General features: G+C 41.7%; 1 protein-coding gene across 1 annotated transcript in view; it reads left to right on the forward strand.

Moving 5' to 3' along the window:
* The window catches only part of KIF13A (kinesin family member 13A), a 207,421-nt gene that overhangs the window by 161,537 nt on the left and 22,561 nt on the right, over positions 1 to 23,323 (forward strand). The window contains 11 exon segments of the mRNA XM_081247019.1: positions 2,455 to 2,541; positions 2,640 to 2,806; positions 8,193 to 8,406; positions 10,055 to 10,217; positions 11,459 to 11,599; positions 12,367 to 12,516; positions 15,481 to 15,642; positions 16,164 to 16,337; positions 18,920 to 19,071; positions 20,109 to 20,241; positions 20,426 to 20,572. Of these exon segments, the coding sequence (XP_081103145.1) occupies positions 2,455 to 2,541; positions 2,640 to 2,806; positions 8,193 to 8,406; positions 10,055 to 10,217; positions 11,459 to 11,599; positions 12,367 to 12,516; positions 15,481 to 15,642; positions 16,164 to 16,337; positions 18,920 to 19,071; positions 20,109 to 20,241; positions 20,426 to 20,572 (1,690 nt within the window).

The following is a 23,323-nucleotide window of genomic DNA, read 5'->3' on the forward strand; positions in this document are numbered from 1 at the left end:
TCAATTTCGTTTCTTTTTATGGCTGAGTAATATTCCATTGTATATATGTGCCACATCTTCTTTATCCATTCATATGTTGATGGACACTTAGGTTGTTTCCATGTCCTGGCTATTGTAAATAGAGCTGCAATGAACATAGTGGTACATGACTCTTTGAATTATGGTTTTCTTAGGGTATATGCCCAGTAGTGGGATTGCTGGGTCGTATGGTAGTTCTAGTTTTAGTTTTTCAAGGAACCTCCATACTGTTCTCCATAGTGGCTGTATCAATTTACATTCCCACCAACAGTTCAGGAGGGTTCCCTTTTCTCCACACCCTCTCCAGCATTTATTGTTTGTAGATTTTTTGATGATGGCCATTCATTCTGACTGGTGTGAGATGATATCTCATTGTGGTTTTGATTTGCATTTCTCTAATGATTAATGATATGGAGCATTCTTTCATGTGTTTGTTGGCAATCTGTATATCTTCTTTGGAGAAATGTCTATTTAGGTCTGCTGCCCATTTTTGGACTGAGTTGTTTATTTTTTTGATATTGAGCTGCCTGAGCTGCTTGTAAATTTTGGAGATTAATCCCTTGTCAGTTGCTTCATTTGCAAATATTTTCTCCCATTCTGAGGGTTGTCTTTTCGTCTTGTTTATGGTTTCCTTTGCTGTGCAAAAGCTTTTAAGTTTCATAGGTCCCATTTGTTTATTTTTGTTTTTATTTCCATTTCTCTAGGAGGTGGGTCAAAAAAGATCTTGCTGTGATTTATGTCAGAGAGTGTTCTGCCTCTGTTTTCCTCTAAGAGTTTTATAGTGTCTGGCCTGACATTTAGGCCTTTAATCCATTTTGACTTTATTTTTCTGTATGATGTTAGGGAGTATTGTTTTTAAATGCCAGCAAAATCTCTTTTTTAGGTAAAGGAGACATTTATGAGAAGACTAAAATTGTCCATGCTAAAATTTCTGGAGGACTTTTCCTTTCCCCCTAAAAAAACTCACAGTGACAGTGCTTTAACTATATCAAAGGATTGGTTGTTGAGATCTTCTAATAAGCAGGAAATCCTACAAAATCTTTTATAGTGACTTATTTAGGCTACTGACTTCACAGCCCCTTGATAGCCAGTAAGCTGTAGCAAAGTTACAATGTGAGGAAAGCTGCACTGTTGAAAGACCACCTGCAAATGTCTGCTGGACAGTTGCTTCTTCAAGATTTGTTTCAGGCAAGTCCAGGATACATAGACCAACATAAACCCACAGACACAATTTACATCATTATGGTATAATATAATATATACAGCATAACAAAGACTCTCAGAGTTTTCTTCCCCACCTCTAATTGTTTGTTTGTTTTTATTGAAGTGTAATTGACTTACAGTATTATATTAGTTTCAGGTATACAGCATATTGCTATTACATAATGGTCACCACTGTAGTTACTATATGTCACTATAACTGGGAGTTTGTGCCTCTTAATCCCTCTTAAACTTTTTCACCCATCCCCTCACCTCCCTCCCCTTGATTGATTTTACCATTTGGTTGGTAGCTGTTTAGGATTTAAACCTGGAATTCTTTTTGTTTTCCCTGAGTTTTTATTATGGGAAATTTCAAACATAAGAGTAGAAAGAATGGTATAACAAGCCTCCATACAGCCATCATCCAGCTTCAAAAATGAAAGCTCATAGACAGTTTTATTTTTTATTTGTATGTCCCCCACATCCCCTCCTCCCTCCCCTCTGGGTTATTTTAAACATATTCCAGATATTGTAACTTTGCATCCGTAAATATCTCCACTTGTGTCTCTAAAAGACCAGTATCCTTAAACACAGCTTCCGTACCATCACACCTAAAATAATAAACAATAATTCCTTACTAGTCATACATTGAGGCGGTGTTCAAATTTCCCCAGTTGTCTTATAAAGGTTCTTTTTCAGTTGTTTTCGTGAAATCAGGATCCAAATAAGATTTAACCATTGTCATTGATTGTTATGTCCTTTGGGACTCTTTTAGCCCATGGGTCCCCCTCCTTTGCTCCCCCACTTTTTTTCCTTGCATTTTATTTGCTGCAGACACCTAGTTGCTTCCCATAGTCAGCATTTTGCTCATTGCATCCCATGGCGTCATTTAACATCTTCCGCTGCCCTCTCTATTTCCTAAATTGGTTTTAGATATAAAGGCTTGATGAGGTTCAACTCAAATATGGACAAGAATGTTCCATAGGCATTGTTGCCTGTCTCCATCAGGAGCACATCATGTCCAGTTGTCTGTCTTTGAGGGATATCAGCATCCCTTGATCATTTTTGCCTAGATTGTGTATTTTGATAGTGTTTCCAATTCTGTTATTCCTTCTTTAGGTATTAGTCGAATATGCCTATTAAGAGAAAGTTCCCCCAGTTATCTCTTTGGCTCCTGGGTCTAGGTTTATTGCTCTTTACCATCCAGCTGATGTAGCCCCCCTGGTGTTCCTTCAGGTCCTGTGTAAACGGCACCCTCGTGTGCAGCACCACCCAGCTGTGGCACGGGGACAGAATCCTGTGGGGAAATAACCACTTCTTCAGGTAACGGCTTGTGTTCACTAGTATGTTCACTCATACACCTTTTCTCTTATCTGAGTGTAAAACACGTTGATTTTCTCTAATGGTGAAAAACCCCACAGAATTAATTTACCTAAGAGGAAACGGCGAGATTGGTTGAAAGACTTTGAAAAAGAATCGGGCCCGCCAGAGCATGACCTGGATGCAGCCAGTGAGGCTTCCTCGGAACCAGACTATAACTATGAATTTGCACAGATGGAAGTTATCATGAAAACGCTGAATAGTAATGGTAAGACCCTTAAGCATTTACTTTCTCACTCTACTCTTTAAATAAACCTGAGGAGAATTTGAGCATGGCTAGAGAATTGTCAGTCTGATCTCTGGTGTATCAAATTGGGGATTCTGTTGCAGGAATAAAGATTTTGACCTTTTTATTTATCTCTATTTCTGGATTTTTAGCTTCAAATTCCCCTCTTTTTTTTTTTTTTTTTTTGCGGTACGCGGGCCTCTCACTGTTGTGGCTTCTCCCGTTGCGGAGCACAGGCTCCGGACACGCAGGCTCAGTGGCCATGGCTCACGGGCCCAGCCGCTCCGCGGCATGTGGGATCTTCCTGGACCAGGGCACGAACCCGCGTCCCATGCATCGGCAGGCGGACTCTCAACCACTGCGCCACCAGGGAAGCCCAGTCCCCTCTTTTTAATTATAAAAATGAAGTATGAAGAAAAGGCCAGATGGAAAAACAAGTGTAATGTATTACTCTGAAGAGGATAGAATAACAACAACAAAAACATTAAGATTAGGGATTAAAATTAGCTGCTGGGGCTTTTGACAGCACAGCACAGGGAAGACCACATCTGGAACTCAAACTTCATCCCACTCTGTTACTTGCCCACCAAGTTGGGAGGAATATCAACAGACATTCCAAAGTGATGCTCAGACATCAGAATCACATTAATGGGTCATTTAACAACATGGCTGAGCAACAAGTCTCCTGTGAGTGATTTTTTTAAAGCCCAAATAGATGCAGGGTGTGACAGGAGGGTGGAGCTCCAAACTCCAGGTGGAGGAATGCCCATCAGAAGAGAGATGATTTCTTCAGATGAGGTTACAGAATTCTAGACATCTCTGTGCTCTAACTCTGTGGCGTATTCAGGTGGTATCCATTTAATCATGTATCATCCCACATCACAGATTTCTAATTTTCTCCAATTGCTACCGTCTTACCATATATATATAAACATTTATATTTATATATATAAATACATTTATATAAATGTTTATATATATATGACTCCCCCTCAATAACCAGTGAGTATTTAGTGCTCACTAAATACTCACTGGTTAATTTCTCCAAGCTTCTTCGCCAAAGCAGTTCATCATCAGTGCTCTGGCTCAGGGTGTTAACATGAGTATCCATTTGTGTTCCGGATCAGGCCTTGCTCTCCAGTGTTGATTTTATCCATTTAAAAGTAATGTTTCCCCTTCCTTATGCTTTACTCAATCCCACTGCTAAACGGAGCTCCCCTGTGGGGCACACAGATGTGCTCTGTTATGATGCTGAAATGCTGGTGGCCGGACAGAGTTCACGCCCTTCACCTCTACTGCTAGGTGGCTTCCCGATCATAAGCCTGTCTGCCTGGTGGTCATCCCCTTGGTGGTCCTATTTGAAGATTCTCTTCCCTCTCATGTGGTTTCAGACGAAGCTCCTCCACAAACACTGGGATAAAGGTTAACTGATTGGCTTTAGCATGAGGGAGCTTGACTGGTGTTTAGCAGTGCTGCTCATTGGTGCTTGTGCTACGTGCTTTGGCCAAATCTAACTAACATGATGGGGAAGAAGCTGAAGTTTTCTGCCTGGCCTTTTCTGCCTGAGGTGCTCTGAATTCTTGATGGAGGGATGCTCCCTTTTCAATTATGACCCTTTCCTCCCCATGTCCCAACTCCATTGCCTTCCAGTGGTTAAAATCCAGTGGCTGTTCTTTTCCCCGTGTATCCAACAGCACAAAAGTGTCACTAGTATTATTGCTACTCTTACTAATGACTTTATTTCTGTTGACAGCACAGCAGTTCAGGACATAGTACTTCTGGGTAAATAGTCACCTACATTATCCCAGTAATAGACTAGAATAAAGGATTTTCAAATCTCTAGAATAAATAATGATCTGAAACCCAATTCTTTTTTTTTTTTTTTTGCGGTACACGGGCCTCTCACTGTTGTGGCCTCTCCCGCTGCGGAGCACAGGCTCCGGACGCGCAGGCTCAGTGGCCATGGCTCACGGGCCCAGCTGCTCCGCAGCATGTGGGATCTTCCTGGACCGGGGCAACGAACCCGTGTCCCCTGCATAGGCAGGCAGACTCTCAACCACTGTGCCACCAGGGAAGCCCCCCAATTCACTTGAATTAAGAATAAAAGCAAACCTAGTATCTGTAGACCATAATATGTTCTTCCTGAGGGTTCAGAATAGGAATCAGACATTTAACTGTTTTCACAGAGTCAATGGCAGCTCTAAAGAACAATTAAGAGGCTGGTGAAGGGTCCATAGAGCTTATTCCATCTGGGATTAAAAGGTTCTCTTTTTCCCCCAAAGGATCTACTTTCCTTTGATTTAGTGCCTTGGGCATCTTGATATGAATTAATTCTAATTCTGTGGGTCACGTAAATTCCCTTCAACCTCTACACCATTACCCTCTCTCTTTTCCATTCTCGGGACAGATAAGGAAGTTTGAGCTCATTGTGTAGTTACATACCAGGCAGAGAATAAACTAAGGAAGAAGAGAGGATACTATGCCCAAAAGAAAGGGGGTCCTTTCTCTCGTCCTAAAACACCTTCCTCTTTGGTTTCTCGGCCTGAGGCTCTAGGCTTACTGAGTTTTAAAATAGTTCATACAAGAGGAAGAAAGAAGATAGGGAGGAAGAGGAAACTGTTAACATTCTCTTGAAAAGTGGATTGGTTGTTTGAGAACGGACCAGATCATCTTCGGCTTCTGTCCTATGCCATATCATAGAGTCAGAGTGACTTGCTGATTAGGATGACCTTTTTAAGTATATGTTGTATAGTGATAAAGGCTTAAAATAGGTTAATTAATTTGAAAAGAAAATGTTATCAAATATGTCTAAGAGAAAAGTGTTTCCAGACCTGTGTTGGGATCAGAGGAGAAAAAGAAACCTCAGTCCCTGTACCTCTACCAGGTTTGTGTGTAGCATAGCCAGACCCAGGGTCTCCAGGCAAGGCTTCCCAGGCTGGTCTGAGGCAGGCTTGGGGAGGGATGCTTTGAGTTGCTCTCTCTTGCATATCTGCATGTTGATTTGTGGCCACTGAGAAAGCCTGGTGAGTAGTAGGGTTGCTATGTCGTGGCAGGTGCTAAAGCAGTTTTAGAAGGCCTCAGTCACATTACCTCTGCATTGGCATGGAACCCCCTACCTCAGCCATCTGGGATCATGTGTGTTTCTACTTACCACTGACCAACAAGTAGAAATAAGAATTAAACATCTTACTCAGTGTCTTTTAGCAAAAACCCTAGGATATGATTTTATTAAAAAATTAGTGTGTTTCCCAGTTTTCTCTCTCTGGAAAAGATTCGTACACACTCAGTTAGGGCCCTAAAAATGGATGGTGAGGACCCTGTCCTTTCTTTTTTAAACCTAGAGCCTAAATAGAGCAAAAATATATGTATACTGTTTGAGAAATATGTATATTTTTTAATTCTGAGAGAACTTTTCTTCTCTAGCCCTTACGTGTAAGATTTCTTTAAACTCCCTCAAAAAAGATCACCATCTTATTCCCTTCCCCCCGCCCCAGAAGTTCTAGGGCTACGTTAGAAGTTCTAATCCTTTGGAGTATGTCAGTTTTCACTCTGTGGAAAAAGTCTTACCCACCCATGGTCTGCCTTTGTGTAAAAGGGTTTTTTTAGTAGTCCATTTTCCATTGGACTTTCAAGTTAACATATTTCAGGGACTCTATGTCAGGACTCTATGAAGAAAAGTATTCAGCTTTGAAAAAATAATGAATTTGAGAATTTTATATCAGCAAAGAACAGTATTTTTTTTTCAAATCTACTCTTTAACAGAGTACTAATTCTGAGGAAAACACTGGAGGTAAGAGTACAATTTACTACTAAGTTTATTTCCTACCCCAGACAATTAGCTCTGATCTGAGTTCAAACCCAGTCCTGTTGCTTATTAGCTGTACAATCTTAGGTCAGCTGCTTAGCCTTTCTGAGTCCCAGTTTGTCTCATCTTTGAAATGGGAATGCCATCCACCCTTAAGTTTGTTGCAAGGCTTTCATGAGATGATGCATGCAAAGCGTATAGTGCCTCTACCTGAGATATAGCCAGCAGCCAGTAGAATTATTATTGCTGCTGTGGTTGTCATTTTTCTTAAAACACCTCACCTATATTCTGTGTATCTAGTGATTTTTCAAAGTACTTTCTACTCTGTTTTGTATTATTTAACCCTGTTTTCAAAGCAAATATGCTATTTTCTTTTCCTCTTCTCATATAGAAAACTACTAAAATTTACCTGCTGATTCCACAAATTGATAGGGTCTTCTGGTAAAGTCAGTCAATAGCTATCATGAGGTGATGTAAAAATTCCTCTTAATTTCCTTCTCTTATCCTGGAAATTAAAATGAGAGTCAATATATAGAAATGCGACATGAACAGCACTGAATAATAAGCAAGTGTGTGAATCTCAGGCTAGTCTGAGAATATGAACACATCTCCTAGGTCCCATGTACTTCAGGGAAGTATTTACCATTATGGTGATTTGTTTACCATCCAGATTGTCTAACATAGTGTTTCCCTAGAGACAGCATGACTTTCTCTTTTGTGCATGTGGTCAGTGCCTTCCTTAATCTTTCTCTATTACATCCAGGCCGTTGGTTGTTACCAGGCTAATGTCCTGCCATAGCCAATTAGCTCTTTAGGACCGAGTCCTGCCTGCACCACAGCCACCACTCATCACAGTCATGGCCCCTTTCAACAAGACCCATTAGTATTTCTAATACCTGTTCACCCACTTGTGTGTTGGTGATCTCTCAATCTGAGAACGCAAAAAATCAGAAATAGTTGCAAGTGAATTGCTTTCTTGACTATTAACACCTGAGAAATTGCCAGACCGTATGTATACTCAATCAGTGTTTTCAGACATATGCTGTGATCTGTAAGTTTCCTCTCACATTAGAGAAATTCAGGAGTAATAAAGTTGTGGCTAAAATCAGAAATGCAAACCCTTTGCCATGTGCTGAAACCAGTGCTAGAAGAGCATTAAAAAGTGACTATCAGAAAAATCACATCTCATGTGGCTCTGTCTTTGAAGTTGCCTTAGCTTTCATTGAGTTTTTCCTCTCGGTGGATAGAATCCCATCCCCCTTTCCCCTATCATCTGCTTTTCGCAATTGAGTGATCTATCTGAACATTAGGATGAGCTCATCAAATTGAAGAAAGTCACATAGTAGATGTGGGGAATGTTTCCCCCCAGGGCATTGATCTAAAATGTTAAGGAAAAGGAAGTGGAGAGGATTTCATCCAACCGGGCCTCTCAGGCCGCTCACAGGCAGCACATTGAAAGGCTCGATTCTGGGGGCGGGGATGGTTTTCACCGAAAGGAACAGCCACGGGCTCCCTGTCGTAGCCACCACTGAAGGCACCTCGCCTTGTCTCTTGGCTCACCAGACCCAGTTCAAAATGTGGTTCAGGTCCTGGAGAAACAGTACCTGGAAGAAAAGAGGAGCGCCCTTGAGGAGCAGCGGCTCATGTACGAGCGGGAACTGGAGCAGCTCCGCCAGCAGCTGTCCCCGGAGAGGCGGCCCCAGAGCAGCGGCCCTGACCGCCTGGGCTATAGCAGCCAGACAGCTCAGCAGAAAGTGACCCAGTGGGCAGAGGAGAGGTACAAAGGGGAACGGGGGTGGAGGGGCCCAGAGTCAAGGCCCCGGGGTCCTGGGGGAGGGGGTCGTGAGGCATGTCAAAGCGGGACAGACCTGGCAAAGAGGGAAATCTTACTCCCGTGTCTGGATTGTTAGCCCTTGCCTTTCCTTTCAGAGATACTATTTATCCTAAGTATGTTTACTGTGATGTTAGTTGCTAAAGATTACACCTGCCCCCTTACCCTTTAATAAAAATGGTACCAAGTTAGAATACCACTGTTTGGTCTTAAAGTAGAGAACATTTGAATAGTTCTTCAGCATAAAACCATTTCTTGTTTTTTACTTCTGTTACTTTGGAACCCATTTAAATACAACTTTAATGTTAAGAAATCTACTAAATGTGATTTTTTTTTACCTTGTGACTTTATTTATATCAGAACTGAGGTGGTGGTGGAGGAAACGGTAACAAAAACAACCACAATAAGGACAATAAATTATTGCTGAGTTCTGCTGTGGTCTTACCACGGTCTAGGAATGCTGCTTATTTTATTTAATGCTCCCAGCAGCACCAAGCCATGGGAGCTGTGCTTTCTGTCTTGTAGCTTGGACAATCATTTTAAATATCTTCCCTCAGTCACCCATTAAGTAAATGAAAAGGCCAGGGTTTGAACCCAGGTCTGTTGATAGTCCATTATCCTGTGTTGTAATAAAAATAATGGCGCCTGACGTTTCTTGAGCGTTTATCACGTGCTGACACTCCATGCAGTCGAAAATCCAAGTATAACTTTACAGTAGGTCCTTGATACCTGCATTACACATCCACAGATTCAACCAACCATGGATCATAGTGAAAAAAATCTGTATCTCTGTGGCCCTACGCAGTTCAAACCCATGTTGTTCAAGGGTCAGCTGTACTCTTTATTTCATTCAGTGGGTAATCTTTGCATATCCTATGATGGGCCATGCACTTGGTCAGGAATTAGGTGTAGTGACAAGCGAAAAAGACATGGTCCCTGCCCTGGGGGTGCTTACAGCTTCATAGAGGAGACGGACATTATTGGTCAAATAATTACACAAATAAATGAAAAATTGTAACTATGACGGAGGCTACTGAGGCAAAAGATGTGGGGCTGGGTAAACATATAATAGGGTTCGGACCCAGTTAGGCTGTTAGAGAAGCTTTTATCAGGAAGTGCTATTGTGTAGAGTTGAGAAATGAATTTCTGCGCCACAGAAGTCCCTACTTCTCACCTTTCACCAACTGAAGAAATCACGTAAAACACTTTCTCCTTACTGGCTCCAGATCTCCCCCACCCCAAAGCACAAAGAAGTCGTAATCATTTCTTTTTCCTAAAGGATTGCTTTATTGGGTTTTGTGTGTATGTGTGCATTACCATATCAAAATCTAGTTGTTTTCAAATGTTATATAATTTAAAACATGGTTTGAAGTTAAGTCACCCCACGTGTTTGCTCTTCATCTGTGGTTACCCGTGGAGAGCTCACGGAAACCTGGGGGGAAGAGAGGAGGATGAGAGGTGAATTGGCAAAAATAGCTTGAAAAACAATTGTTTGAGAGGAGTTTTCTACTACTTTCTAACAACATGACTCACCTGGGAACGGGACGGCCCTTTTCTTTTGGACATTCTCATGTCCTTTTCTGCTGTGCCACAGGGATGAACTCTTCCGCCAAAGCCTGGCAAAACTGCGGGAGCAGCTGGTCAAAGCTAACACCTTGGTGAGGGAGGCTAACTTCTTAGCCGAGGAGATGAGCAGACTCACCGACTACCAGGTGACTCTGCAGATCCCTGCTGCAAACCTCAGTGCCAATAGAAAGGTAAGAATGTTCTCGAAGAAGATGAGAGGGAGAGGTACAACAGTAGATACTGTAAGTGGAACGTGACCTGGCATTTAAGACATCCTTTAGAGATCTTGGGTATATATATATGCCTTTGGATATTTTATGATCGGAATATGAGAATTTTGGGGGCTAAAAGCCTTGCTAATTTAAATGCTTTCTTTAAAACAGTGAAACTGGGGGGGAAAAAAAAACAGTGAAACTAGGGAATTCCCTGGCAGTCCAATGGTTAGGACTTAGTGCTTTCACTGCTGTGGTCCTGGGTTCAGTCTTTGTTTGGGGAACTAAGATCCTACAAGCCGCTGGTATGGCCAAAAAATGAATGAATGAATGAATGAATAAATAAATAAATAAATAAAACATTGAAACTAGAAATATATTATAAGTAATTCCTCCTGCTTTTCTCTTTCATATAAATACCTCCTGAAATGGGGGAATATGTGTATATTTTGGGATAGTACCATTCTGAGAGTGAATTCTTCGAGAAAGGAAGACTCATATGATACCTGTTTTTCATACACAGAAAGATTCTTTGCAGCCATTGGGAAGTTTCCTGTCATTTCAACTTGAAGAAATTTTCATTTAAGCAGAAACTTTGGAAGAAATAATTTTTCATCCATTCATTTTTCCCTCCAGCAAGCGAGCTAGAAACGAGTCAGAGAGTATCTCATCAGTCTTCTTGCATTTTAGTCTTTTGAATGACCAAGTAGTTCTCCTTTGAGAAATTTATTCTAAATCTGTACTTATAGACGTGTTCATAAACATTTATGTGCTTTTGTACCAGGACACTTATCACAGTGGCCTTTGTAATAGCAAAAATTTGAAGCAGCCATGATGTTGACCAAGAGAATAATTAGTCAAGTGAGTGATACATCCCTATAATGGATGGCTGTGTTGCTATGAAAAATCATGTTTATGAAAAATATTTAACCACACAAGAAGGTGAACTGTGGAGAGAGAATTGGGATAGGAAATTTGTATATTTGTTTGGTTCTGATTGTGATAAAAATAAAATGTGTGTGTATGGGTATACAAAGAAGATTGAAAATAAACCAGAATATTCCCTAGGTGATAGGGTTTCATCTTCTTTTGTATACATTATGTGTTTTTTCCCCCAAACTTTCTACTTTATGATAATACATATAGCTTCAACAATCCAAAAGAGTTATAACAAGATGTGTTATGTTTGTTTTTTGTTTTTGTTTTCATTCATTCTGCAGAGAGGAGCGATAGTGAGCGAGCCAGCTATTCAAGTGAGGAGGAAAGGAAAGAGCACCCAAGTGTGGACCATCGAGAAGCTGGAGAATAAATTAATTGATATGCGAGACCTTTATCAAGAATGGAAGGAGAAGGTTCCTGAGGTAAGAGGGACAAAATGTAAAGGAGCTTTGGTTGTGTTAAAAGGACAAGAATATAAGTGATTTAATCGTCAGAACACACATATGTGCGTCAGTGAATATCTGTAGTGCTACTTGGGACATTTATATTAGAAATGTAAAGTGAAAGTGACCTTGAAAGAATCAATTGGATCAGTCATAAAACATGTGATCCCCACACAGATAGGAACTAAATGAAGAGAACACATAGCATGTTCTTATTGGGTTGCTACTACATTTCAAGTTAAGTGAAGTAGGACAAAGTGAATTTGTGCTGTTTCGTCAATGCTGTTAAAAATCAGCTTAAATGGAGCCAGTGTAGATTTTGTATTCATTAGCATATGTTCATGCTCCCCTGGCTGTGTTCATGGCTAAGTAGATGCTAAGAATAATTTTAGAAAGCATGATCCATTTTTTCTACATTAGTAATGGAAAAAAAGATTCAGTGAAGGAAATGAGGCAAAGCACTGGGAATGAAACCTTGCAGGTTGGGTGTGATAGGGAAGACGGGGTGTGATAGGTGGGGCTGTAACCAAAGAAGAGCTCTCCCTGCCCTTATGTCACTTAACAAGCCCCTCCCGTGGGATAGTTCTGTTTTATTCGTGTGACATGATTCTATTTTTACTTCTTTTTAATTTATTTGGATAAGTGCTTTCTTTTTAAAACGTTTTAAAATGCTGGTTTTAAATAGTATTGTTTAAGTTGATGTTTTGTTTCCTACTCGCCTTCCCCCCGCCTCTCCTACCATTCAGACAAAGCGAGTCTACGGGAAACGAGGTGACCCTTTCTATGAAGCCCAAGAGAATCACAACCTAATTGGCGTGGCTAATGTGTTCTTGGAGTGTCTGTTCTGTGATGTGAAACTTCTGTATGCAGTTCCTATCATCAGCCAGCAGGGGGAGGTAAGGACAAGCCAGCCTCCGAGAAAATGGCCATGGTTCAAGGGTTTTTTTTTTTAACATCTTTATTGGAGTATAATTGCTTTACAATGTTGTGTTAATTTCTGCTGTACAACAAAGTGAATCAGCTACATGTATAGATGTACCACCATATCCCCTCCCTCTTTTTTTTTTTTTTTTTTTTTTTTTTTGCGGTACGTGGGCCTCTCACTGCTGTGGCCTCTCCCGTTGCGGAGCACAGGCTCCGGACGCGCAGTCTCAGCGGCCATGGCTCACGGGCCCAGCCGCTCCGCGGCACGTGGGATCCTCCCAGACCGGGGCACGAACCCGTGTCCCCTGCATCGGCAGGCAGACTCTCAACCAGTGCGCCACCAGGGAAGCCGCTCCCCTCCCTCTTGAGCCTCCCTCCCACCCTCCCTATCCCACCCCTCTAGGTCATCACAAAGCACGGAGCTCAAGTTCGTTTTTTGTTTTTTAATTCGATTTAAGTTCTGTTCTTGAGGTAGATCAAGAAACTAGGGTGAAGCATCAGGATCACATTCTTCTTTCTCTACTACTATCAAAAGAAACTATCAAAATTAAGGCATGGTTTTAAAAAGATTATTAGAACATGTTTCTTATTTGTGGTTCACAAGTATTTTCTGTTTTAATCAAATTCGAAATCTTTTGGAAACCAGATTCAGCTCTGTGCCCCATAGTGATTTCTCTCTGAATCTCTCACCTCTGTAGTACACTTTAACTCCTTCCTGGCCCTAAGTGGTCTTTACAAGATACAACTTGGGAGGATTATTTTGAAATTCTAAAATATTCAAAGAAAACAAGCTTAAGCATCCCACTGTTACCTCCTCTTTTTTAAAAAAATGCCCCTCATATTTCATTTATTTCATTATATTGGCCTTCTGTCAGCCTGAAACATTTCAGAAAATGTTCAAGTTCAAACTTTTTTATATTATCCACTTCGTCAACTGACGTTTTCATTTTAAAGTTAGTGACATCCTTATTTCCTAGCTTATCCTTCAATAACATGCAAACTTGGAAATACTAAGTAATTTTTTGTGATTCTTAGAGCAGACTAAGAATAGGGTGCCATTCTGCCCAAAGTGAACCCAGAAAATAGACCCTAGATTCCCAGTTGTGATGTGTAAGTACACAGCTCACATTCCACATGTAGTAACCCACCTGTGGACATTATGCTCTAGGAAAATAGTGGGCTAAGTTGCTTTTTCCCATGTTAAAAATGGGCACAACTCCTATGGCAAAGAGATTTAGTGGCTGAGTCCCTAGTCAGGGTTTCTTAAGCTAGGGTCCATGGTGGGCTTTGAGTATTTCGTTAATCCCCTGAAATTATACTAAAAATGTATTAGGGTCTCAAAAAACATTGGGGAAAAAAAGCTTAAGAGCCACTGTCTTCTAACCGTTTTCTCATATTTCCTTTCTTCCCCTTCTCTTGCTCCTTCCTCCATATTTGTCTCACTTGTCAAATACCGTCAACTAATTTCTCTCGGGTCCTGGCTGTCAGAGCCAATTGCTCTGTGGAAGTTAGATCTGAGCTACTTTTAAAAATAAGCCTCACTATGTAAGATGACACTGTAGTGCCAGAGCATGTGTTCCCTTCACAAGTCCAGTCATTATGACCTAAAACTGTGTTGCCAAAGAAAACTTGGCCAGTTACCACACTCTGAGAATGCAAAGGTCAGGGTCATTCCTATCCTTAAATCAGTTCTGTGAAACCAGCTATAAGAGAGACACTGCTAAACTAGGACCAATGCAGAGATCCACCAGGATATTCTGGAAACATAAGTTCCCCCCACCCCCCTTTTTTTTCTTTTAGAAAAACAGTCTTAAAGAAACTATTTCCTTATAACTTGGTGGCTTTGTATTTGTCGCTCCTCCTGGAGTAGGTCTCACCCCCTCACCCTTCTCCCAGCCCTAGGGTTACTTCCATTCTCATTCTCTGCTCCCAAGAGGGTAGGGGAGAGGCTCCATGAGCCCAGTGGCCATGACTGGTTGGTTTACTGTTGTAAACACAGCACTTAGTACAGTTCCTGGCACACACTCGATTCTCAGTAAATATTTGAGTGGATAAATTTATCTCCTAACAACCTGCATGTATCTCTATTAGAACAGCTAGTTTACACTGGGTTTTTATTTACTTATTTGTTTATTTATTTGTTTATTTATTGGCTGCTTTGGGTCTTTGTTGCTGCACGCGGACTTTCTCTAGTTGCGGCGAGCGGGAGCTACACTTCGTTGCGGTGCGTGGGCTTCTCATTGCAGTGGCTTCTCTTGTTGCAGAGCACGGGCCCTAGAGCGCACGGGCTTTAGTAGTTGCAGCACACGGGCTCAGTAGTTGTGGCTCCTGGGCTCTAGAGCACAGGCTCAGTAGTTGTGGCACACGGGCTTAGTTGCTCCGTGGCATGTGGGATCTTCCCGGACCAGGGCTCAAACCTGTGTCCCTTGCATTGGCAGGCGGATTCTTAACCACTGCACCACCAGGGAAGCCCCCTACACTGGGTTTTTTATTCTGTGTCTTTCCCCACTTGACTGTGAGTACCCAGACAGCAGAGCCTGTGTCTTTTTATCGTGGTGTTCCCACGATGCCAGGTATTTGCTCAAATGAGTAAATGAATGAATATGTGAACGAGGGAAAGAGATAACTCCAGGTAGAATGTGATAGCTGCCTTTTTGCTGTTCCTGGGCTGTCCTGTAGAAGAAGGGTAAGAATGAAGATGACTCCGGGAGGCAAGGTACAAAGGCAAATTTGGCTCAAAGTAAGGCAGGGTGATTACAGGGCAGGCGATGGAGTGGGCTGGCTCTGGAAGTACTGAGAGCTTCCTGTTGCTGGAGGTAGCCCAGCGATAACAGCGGAGCTGCTCGCCGGAGATGTTGTAGCATGCTTTCCATCTCAGGTCAGAATTGTCCACGGGCTGTCTTTTAACCCCACGGCTCTCTGGTTCCTTGACCCAGGTTGCCGGGCGTCTCCATGTGGAAGTGATGCGAGTTACAGGCGCCGTCCCGGAGCGCGTGGTGGAGGATGACTCCTCGGAGAACTCCAGTGAAAGCGGGAGTCTTGAAGTCGTAGACAGCAGCGGGGAAATCATTCACCGAGTCAAAAAACTGACGTGCCGGGTGAGAGGGCAGGGCTGGGAAGGCTCAGATAAATGCCCTTTTCAATTCAAAACAATTTTATGGAAAATCTTAGGAGTTTTTCATAGAACATGGTAAAAGTTAAACTTTCTGACAATAAATACAATAACAGACAGTACTTTTCCCAGAAGTACAGCACACTTTCTGATGACAGTTGTATGAAATTTCAGAAGTCTATGTATGTGGCATGCAAGGAGTGCATATTGTTTAGTGAATCATGCTTTTCTAGTAAAGGTCACAGCTGTGTCAGAAACTCCGTCATTAGGAAAGTTTGAGAGGGATGTGTGCATTTGTCACCATGCTCACATGCTGTAGTTATGGAACTATGGTACACATTTCATGACAAGTAGGTAACCCTTAATGAAATATTTTCAGCTGTCAAATGGATGACTGATTTATTTATTTCATCACCTACTCTTAAATTTGAGGTAGCTGGATATGAAAAGAATGCATAGTTTGTTTTCTTTATGAGAGTTATGTTTGCATTTTTTTTCTCTCTCCAGGTAAAAATTAAAGAGGCAACTGGGCTGCCCTTAAACCTCTCAAATTTTGTCTTCTGTCAATACACATTCTGGGACCAATGTGAATCCACAGTGGCTGCCCCAGTAGTGGACCCAGAGGTGCCTTCCCCACAGTCCAAGGATGCCCAGTACACTGTGACCTTCTCTCACTGTAAGGTACAAATGCCATTACAAAATGAGCTACTTGGGAGACAGCCGGCCGCGGCTCAGTTCAAAAGTCTACTTGTAACTTAGAGTTTTTTCCCATATGAATGTTTCATAAACATAATAGGTTTATTGAGCTTTTTAAGCTCAAAATGTACTTTAATACAAATTCAGATCGTTTCAAAGTGTTTAAAATAAAATCTGGGGACTTCCCTAGTGGCACAGTGGTTAAGAATCCGCCTGCTAATGCCGGGGACATGGGTTCGAGCCCTGGTCCGGGAAGATCCCACATGCTGTGGAGCAACTAAGCCCGTGTGCCACAACTACTGAGCCCACACGCCGCAACTACTGAAGCCCATGCATCTGGAGCCTATGCTCTGCAACAAGAGAAGCCACTGCAATAAGAACCCCAGGCACCACAATGAAGAGTATCCCCCGCTCGCCGCAACTAGAGAAAGCCCACATGCAGCAACGAAGACCCAATGCAGCCAAAAAATAAATAAAATTTAAAATAAATAATAAAATAAACTGAAAGGCCTCTACCTGAAATCTGTGATGACCAGTGACAATTTGCTGCATATTATGTGTGTGCAAACATATGTTCATACACATAAATGGCCAGAGATACACACTCTTACTGTCATGCATGCATAACTTTAAAAAGTTTTTTACAAAAATGTGATCACATTTTACAGATTGTAGAATTACATTTTATTATTTTAATATACGTGAGCATCTAACCATATAAGTTGCTGTAGATATTTTTCATTCTTTTGAATTCTAAGCATAGCATTCTAAAGTCCCGTATGAGCTTTTAAAGATCATACAAAATGAGAGAGGCGAATATATGGTGAATATTGGTTGGACTTATTTTGTGACATCAGCTATTCTTCCTGTCTTTCATATCAGGCTGCCAACCAGTCATTTCTGACAGCCCGACTCTAGCCTCTGTGTAATTTTGTTTTTCTTTGGACAATTCTTAATAGATATTCAAGACCTCTTCTTTTCGAAATTGTGCCTATTCTTTCTGGTTCTACAGTTAGAAGACAAATCCATATCACCACCTATAAAATTTCCCATATGTAAAGTCTGTCAAGGTTTTTTTTTTGAAAGGCTAGATTTCTCTTTTTTTTTTTAATATTTATTTATTTGGTTGCACCAGGTCTTAGTTGTGGTAGGTGGGCTTCTTAGTTGCAGCACACAGGCTCCTTAGTAGTGGCATGCATGTGGGATCTAGTTCCCTGACCAGGGATCAAACCCAGACCCCCTGCATTGGGAGCATGGAGTCTTATCCACGGCGCCACTGGGGAAGTCCCTGTCAAGTTTTTATTTATTTGTTTTTTAAAGATCTTTTTTGATGTGGACCATTTTTAAAGTCTTTATTGAATTTATTACAGTATTGCTTCTGTTTTATGTTTTGGTTTTTTGGCCCCAAGGCATGTGGGATCTTAGCTCCCCGACCAGGGATCGGACTCGCACCCCCTGCGTTGGAAGGTGAAGTCTTAACCACAGGACTGCCAGGGAAGTCCCCTGTCAAGTCTTTATTTTTATGAGAATAGCCCACTTTTTATTTTTACCTGTATTCACCAAGTCTGTTTCTTAATTCTTTATTAATCTGTTGTTGTTGTTATGGTTCTCTGAATACTCCTTTAAATATTCCCCATCTTTCTTTGGATCCAAAAAGCTGCTTATTTAGAAGGATGAAACCTGGATTTTAAGTACATCCTAGTTAACAACTGGTTGAATAGATGCTAGTCTCAGAGACCTTGGACTCACTGTGTGACCTTGGGGTTTTGGGGTTTTTTTTTTAACCTCTAAAATGCGTAGTTTGTGCTAATTGGTCATGATGTTTATTTTCCTTTTAAAATTCTGGCTCTGTCTCCAAATACAATAAGAAGTTAGGTAGTATAAGGTTAAACCACTACAGCGCAGCCCTTTCGAGAAATTAGTCACCTGAGATTCCACTGAGATGCTAGTGGGAAGGAAATCCACATGGTTCCTTGCCTGCGGCTTTGTTCCAGGTGATTGCCTCACTGCTCCGTCTCTTCAGCATCCATTTCCTCATGCTCCTCTGTTTGTATTTCACAACAAAGCGTTGGAGTGGGAGGGTTGAAGAGCAGGAGTGCAGAATCTTGGAGATAATCGTATAAAATTTAATTCTGTTTTGGTCTTCTAAGCCATAGCAAGGAACAATCAGAAGTTCCCCCCCGCTTTTTTTTTTTTTTGCTGTGCTGATTGGTCTATTCCGGCGGAAAGTCAGAGTGGTCCCAGGGAAAAGAGAGTGAACCAGGGGGAAGGGAGGACAGGTTCAGCTCTGCAGCCAACAAGCCGTGCGACGTGGGGCTGCTGCTTTCCTCAGGGTCCTCGTTTATTAAAGAAAGGAGTTCAATTAAATTACCTCAGGATATCACTTCCCATCTAATATTCTGGTTTCTTTGCGGTTTTCTGTGAAACAGCAGCAATGGTTTTAAGGTTGGGATCAGGCTAGTGTACTCTGAAATGAATCTGTATACAGCTGAAAGTTAAAAAGGAAATTTCACAGATTCCTTTCTGCCTAACTCCTGTTGCTGTTTCGTCTCCCCCGCGTATCCCAGGACTACGTGGTGAGTGTAACGGAAGAATTCCTGGAGTTCATTTCAGACGGAGCACTGGCCATCGAAGTATGGGGCCACCGGTGCACCGGGAATGGCAGCTCTGTCTGGGAAGTCGATTCCCTTCATGCTAAGACAAGAACGTTGCATGACAGGTTCGTGCTTGGCTGAGGGCTTTAGATGCAGGGTCAAGGCTCACCCTTGGACAGTGGTTGAAGAATAAAGACTCTCTGAGCCTGTTTCCTCCTTCGTGAATGGGAATGATGAAAGGAACTACCAGGCCCTGGAAAAATTCGATGGGGGAAGGAGAGTCTTTTCAACAAATGAGACTGAAACATCTGTGTACCTTTATGGAAAAAAACAACCTTGATCTTAATTCACATGATACACAACACTTAATTTGAGATGGAGCATGACTTTAAATGTAAAAGATAAAACTATAAAGCTTATAGAAGAAAACAGAAAGGTATCTTCTTTTAAAGTTGATCATTTGCCTCTTCCGTGACCCAGCAATCCCACTCCTAAGTATTTACCCAAGAAAAATGAGAACATAAGTCCATAAGCAGCCTGGTACATGAATGTTTATGGCAGTTCTATTCATGATATCCCCCAAACTAAACAACCCGATGTCCTTCAGTGTGACAATGTTTGATAAACAAATTGTGTTATTAGTCATATAATAGAATATTACTCAACAATAAAAAAGAACTCCGTCCCACTCTTACATATTGTGGATGAATCTCACAAACATTGTTCTGAATCAAAGGAGCCAGGCCTAGAAGAGTACAATACTGCCTGATTCCATCTATATGAAATTCTAGAGCAGGTAAAACTAATCTGTGAGGTTACACAGCTGTTGCAGGTGGTGTGGGGATTGAGTGGGAAGGGGCCTGAGCAAACCTGCTGTGGTGATGGCAGGGTGTATGCACAGGTGTATGCATTTGTCATGGTCCCTCCAAGTCTATGCCTGAGATCTGGACAGTTCACTGCCTATAAGGTATACATCAATAAAATACATGAAAAGAACCTATACCACAGGATTGTTTAGAGTGTTAAACAAGAAAATAATCTATGTGACACACAGAGCACAGTGCCTTATGAATAGTAAGTGCTCAGGGACTGGGGGCTTCTTCTTGTTGCTAATAATGTCCTGGACAATGACATGGTCGTTTGTTGGAATGTGTTTCTGCAGGTGGAACGAGGTTACTCGCAGAATAGAGATGTGGATCTCCATACTAGAGCTGAATGAGCTGGGGGAGTACGCTGCTGTGGAGCTTCACCAGGCAAAAGATGTCAACACAGGAGGTGTCTTTCAACTCAGACAGGTACTAGGTTTGTCTTTGCTTGTTTCTCGTGTTTTCTCCCTGTCCCACTCTTACAGTTTCTGGAATTTTCTAGTTATTTGCCTCTTTGTTCCCTAATTCTTTCCCCTTCCTTGGTCCTCTTCCCCCATCCCTCCCCATCCCCATCCCTGGCCCCCATTTCCGCATCACACCCCTGCCCCTGCAGGGTCATTCCCGGAGAGTGCAAGTCACAGTGAAGCCTGTCCAGCGTTCTGGGACACTGCCACTCATGGTCGAAGCTATCTTGTCGATCTCCATTGGCTGCGTGACTGCCAGGTCCACCAAGCTCCAGAGAGGGCTGGACAGTTACCAGGTGAGACCAACAGATTGCAAACAGTATTTAACAAAGATTGGTTAGTGTAGAATTAACGTGGTCAGTGGTCTGTGATGGAGACCTGTTCAGGAATATAACTGAACTCCTTGCCTTAAGCATGTATCGGCTTCGGCCACCCCATCCATATTTCCATCCTTTGCCTTTTTGCTAGGTTTAAATTATTGTATTGGCTTAGTGCCGATTAATAATAATTTTATTTATAAACACACATCAGTGCTACAGTGCTCATTTACTTTAGGCAGGATTTATTTTATATCTGGCCCGAATTATGTTGCGTGTTTGATATTGCTGGCTTTGGCCTGATCCACTTTTATTAATAGAAAGTTGCCCCCATACACTGGCATACTTAACCAGCTCTCTGAAAGCTTTACTTTTTTTTTTTAATTGAAAGTTGTCCTCATGATCATTTTTGTTCATTAAATCTCCTTTTGCTAAACCTTCTTTTCTCACTTAAAAAAAATTAAAAGATGGAACCAGCTAAGAATTCATCTTATTTACCAGTCACAATAAACTTTAAGATCAGGAACTTGTCCCCAGGGGCCTGAAAGAACGCATGTGCTTCACCAAGTCCCCACTTTACTATCAGATGTAATTAGGGACTGGGAAGAATCAGACCGTTGAATTCTGGTTCCCTCACTGCCGCACATGAAGGGGAACACACTCCCTGTCATGATGGGGAGAAAACTTTTCTCTGTAGAGTCTGGGCGTAAGCCCAGCCTATCTTGAGAAGGGTTCATCTTCCATCTCAGTTTCCTTTTGGCTTCATGGCAGCAAAGACTTTACTGAAACATTGGCTTGGACTGTTGGGCCGCAAGGAAGGCACAGCTGTGTCAGACACTGCTTTCCTCATCCCAGGCCGAAACTGCCTCCGACTGAAAGCCTAGGAAGAGTATGAATGGAGTTGTGAGGCTGGAGTCTGCTGTTTCCAGGGAGGCTTCTCCACCAGACTTTTCGCTGTATGTGGAGGGGAAGTTGGGTTGTCCCTCACTTGGCCATCAGCTCCGGGGGCAACTGCAGGGCCTGGTAGAAAGAGCACAGACTTGGAGTGAGGAGACCTGGGTTCTTAAGTTTTGTTTGACTTAACTGAGTAATTTAAACTTCGAGTTCCCTTTTTCTTTCCTCCGAAACGATGAGGTAGACGCAATAATTCTCTGAGGTCCCTTTCTGCCGTAAAATGTTGTGGCTTAATAAATCTCTGATCTTAGATAAAACTTTGAATCTGTGTGTGTGAACTGTGACCTATGAACATGGATCATCAACTGGCTGACTATTCCTGTTTGATGAACATTGCAAGGATTGATTATTTGCACTTTTAAAAACAGCTATACCTCTTGAGTTAAAACTGATTTTTGTCAAAATTTGAGCTCTCAAATACCTGCCTTCCCCCGGTGCTGAATGCTCTTCTTATAGTATCTGTCATGCACATTTAAACTGTGACTGTTTTAAAGCTTTTATTTTTCTTTGCTGCCATGCTCAAGGTCATGTCCAGTGCCATTTTTGTTGTTGACATAGTACTTCAGAATTATTTTGATGCAATAGCTTGAGCCAATCCAGAATATGCTCATGTCACAGCAGTTCTACATCATGAAAGCTCAAGCTAGTTTTCGATGAATAGAAGTATCTTCTTAGCCTAAAAGATAATGATAAATTAGAGCTGTTTGTACTTTATTCATTAATAGGAGGAATTGATTTGAGAAAAATTATTTCTGTAGTGGGCTTACTACTGAAGTTAGAGTTCTCCAAATGAAAATGATGGTTACCAAACTAAAACTAAAGTTCATTTTAAAGTCTACACAGAGAATAATCTTAACGGTATTTTTAAAGCACTTTTAAAAGGCAGTATATTTTGAAGTATACTTAGATATGGAAATAATGTAATTATATTTTTTAAGGCATTTGAAAAAAAAGTTTGTCTTTTGTCTGACTAGGCCACTCCAGTTCCTTTTTTAATATTAACCCTCCAATAACCATAGAAAAATGAAAGAAGGTTGTTACATGGCCCAGTATTCATTTTGAGTAGAACCTGCCTCCATAGAGATGGATATTCTCTACAAATGGGGATTTCTTTATTGTTTCTTTTTCTTTTTTTTTTTTTTTTTTTTTGGCTGCACAGCTTGTGGGATTTTAGTTCCCCGACTAGGGATTGAACCCAGGCCCTCGGCAGTGAGAGCACAGAGTCCCAACTACTGGACCGCCAGGGAATTCTCTCTTTATTCTTGTTTCTAAGGAAAATTGTCTCAACTAAAACCCTTTTTTTTTTTTCCACACGATGATTTTGTTTTGCAAATGTTCTGCCAAAATGCTTAGTTTATGTAAGTATTGTAAAATGTTGCCATGGGTTTAGGACAGTTCTGATGTTTCTCACCTGATTGACATGGATACTGACATATCCAACAGTGGATAATGATAGAGCCACGTATCCAAAATAGTGGGCTGTGCTCTTACTGTGGTGGTACAGTATACAGAACCTTCTACAGTCTTCCCTCGGTATCTGGGGGGATTGGTTCCAGAACCCTCCCCCCACTTGGATACTAAAATCTGAGAATGTTCAAGTCTCTTATATAAAATGGCCTAGTACACTTGGCCCTCCTATCAGGAAGGTCCTGTGTTTGGTTGAATCTGCAGATGCGGAACCTGTGGATAAGGAGGGCTGACTGTACGTGGAGTCTTAGCTTCCCGATGGGTCTTCCCCTGTGATGATTTCACAGTGACAGTGGTGTGGTGCATGGA

Source organism: Mesoplodon bidens, assembly GCF_964165515.1.
Source record: "Mesoplodon bidens genome assembly, chromosome: 10".
Lineage (NCBI taxonomy): Eukaryota > Metazoa > Chordata > Mammalia > Artiodactyla > Ziphiidae > Mesoplodon > Mesoplodon bidens.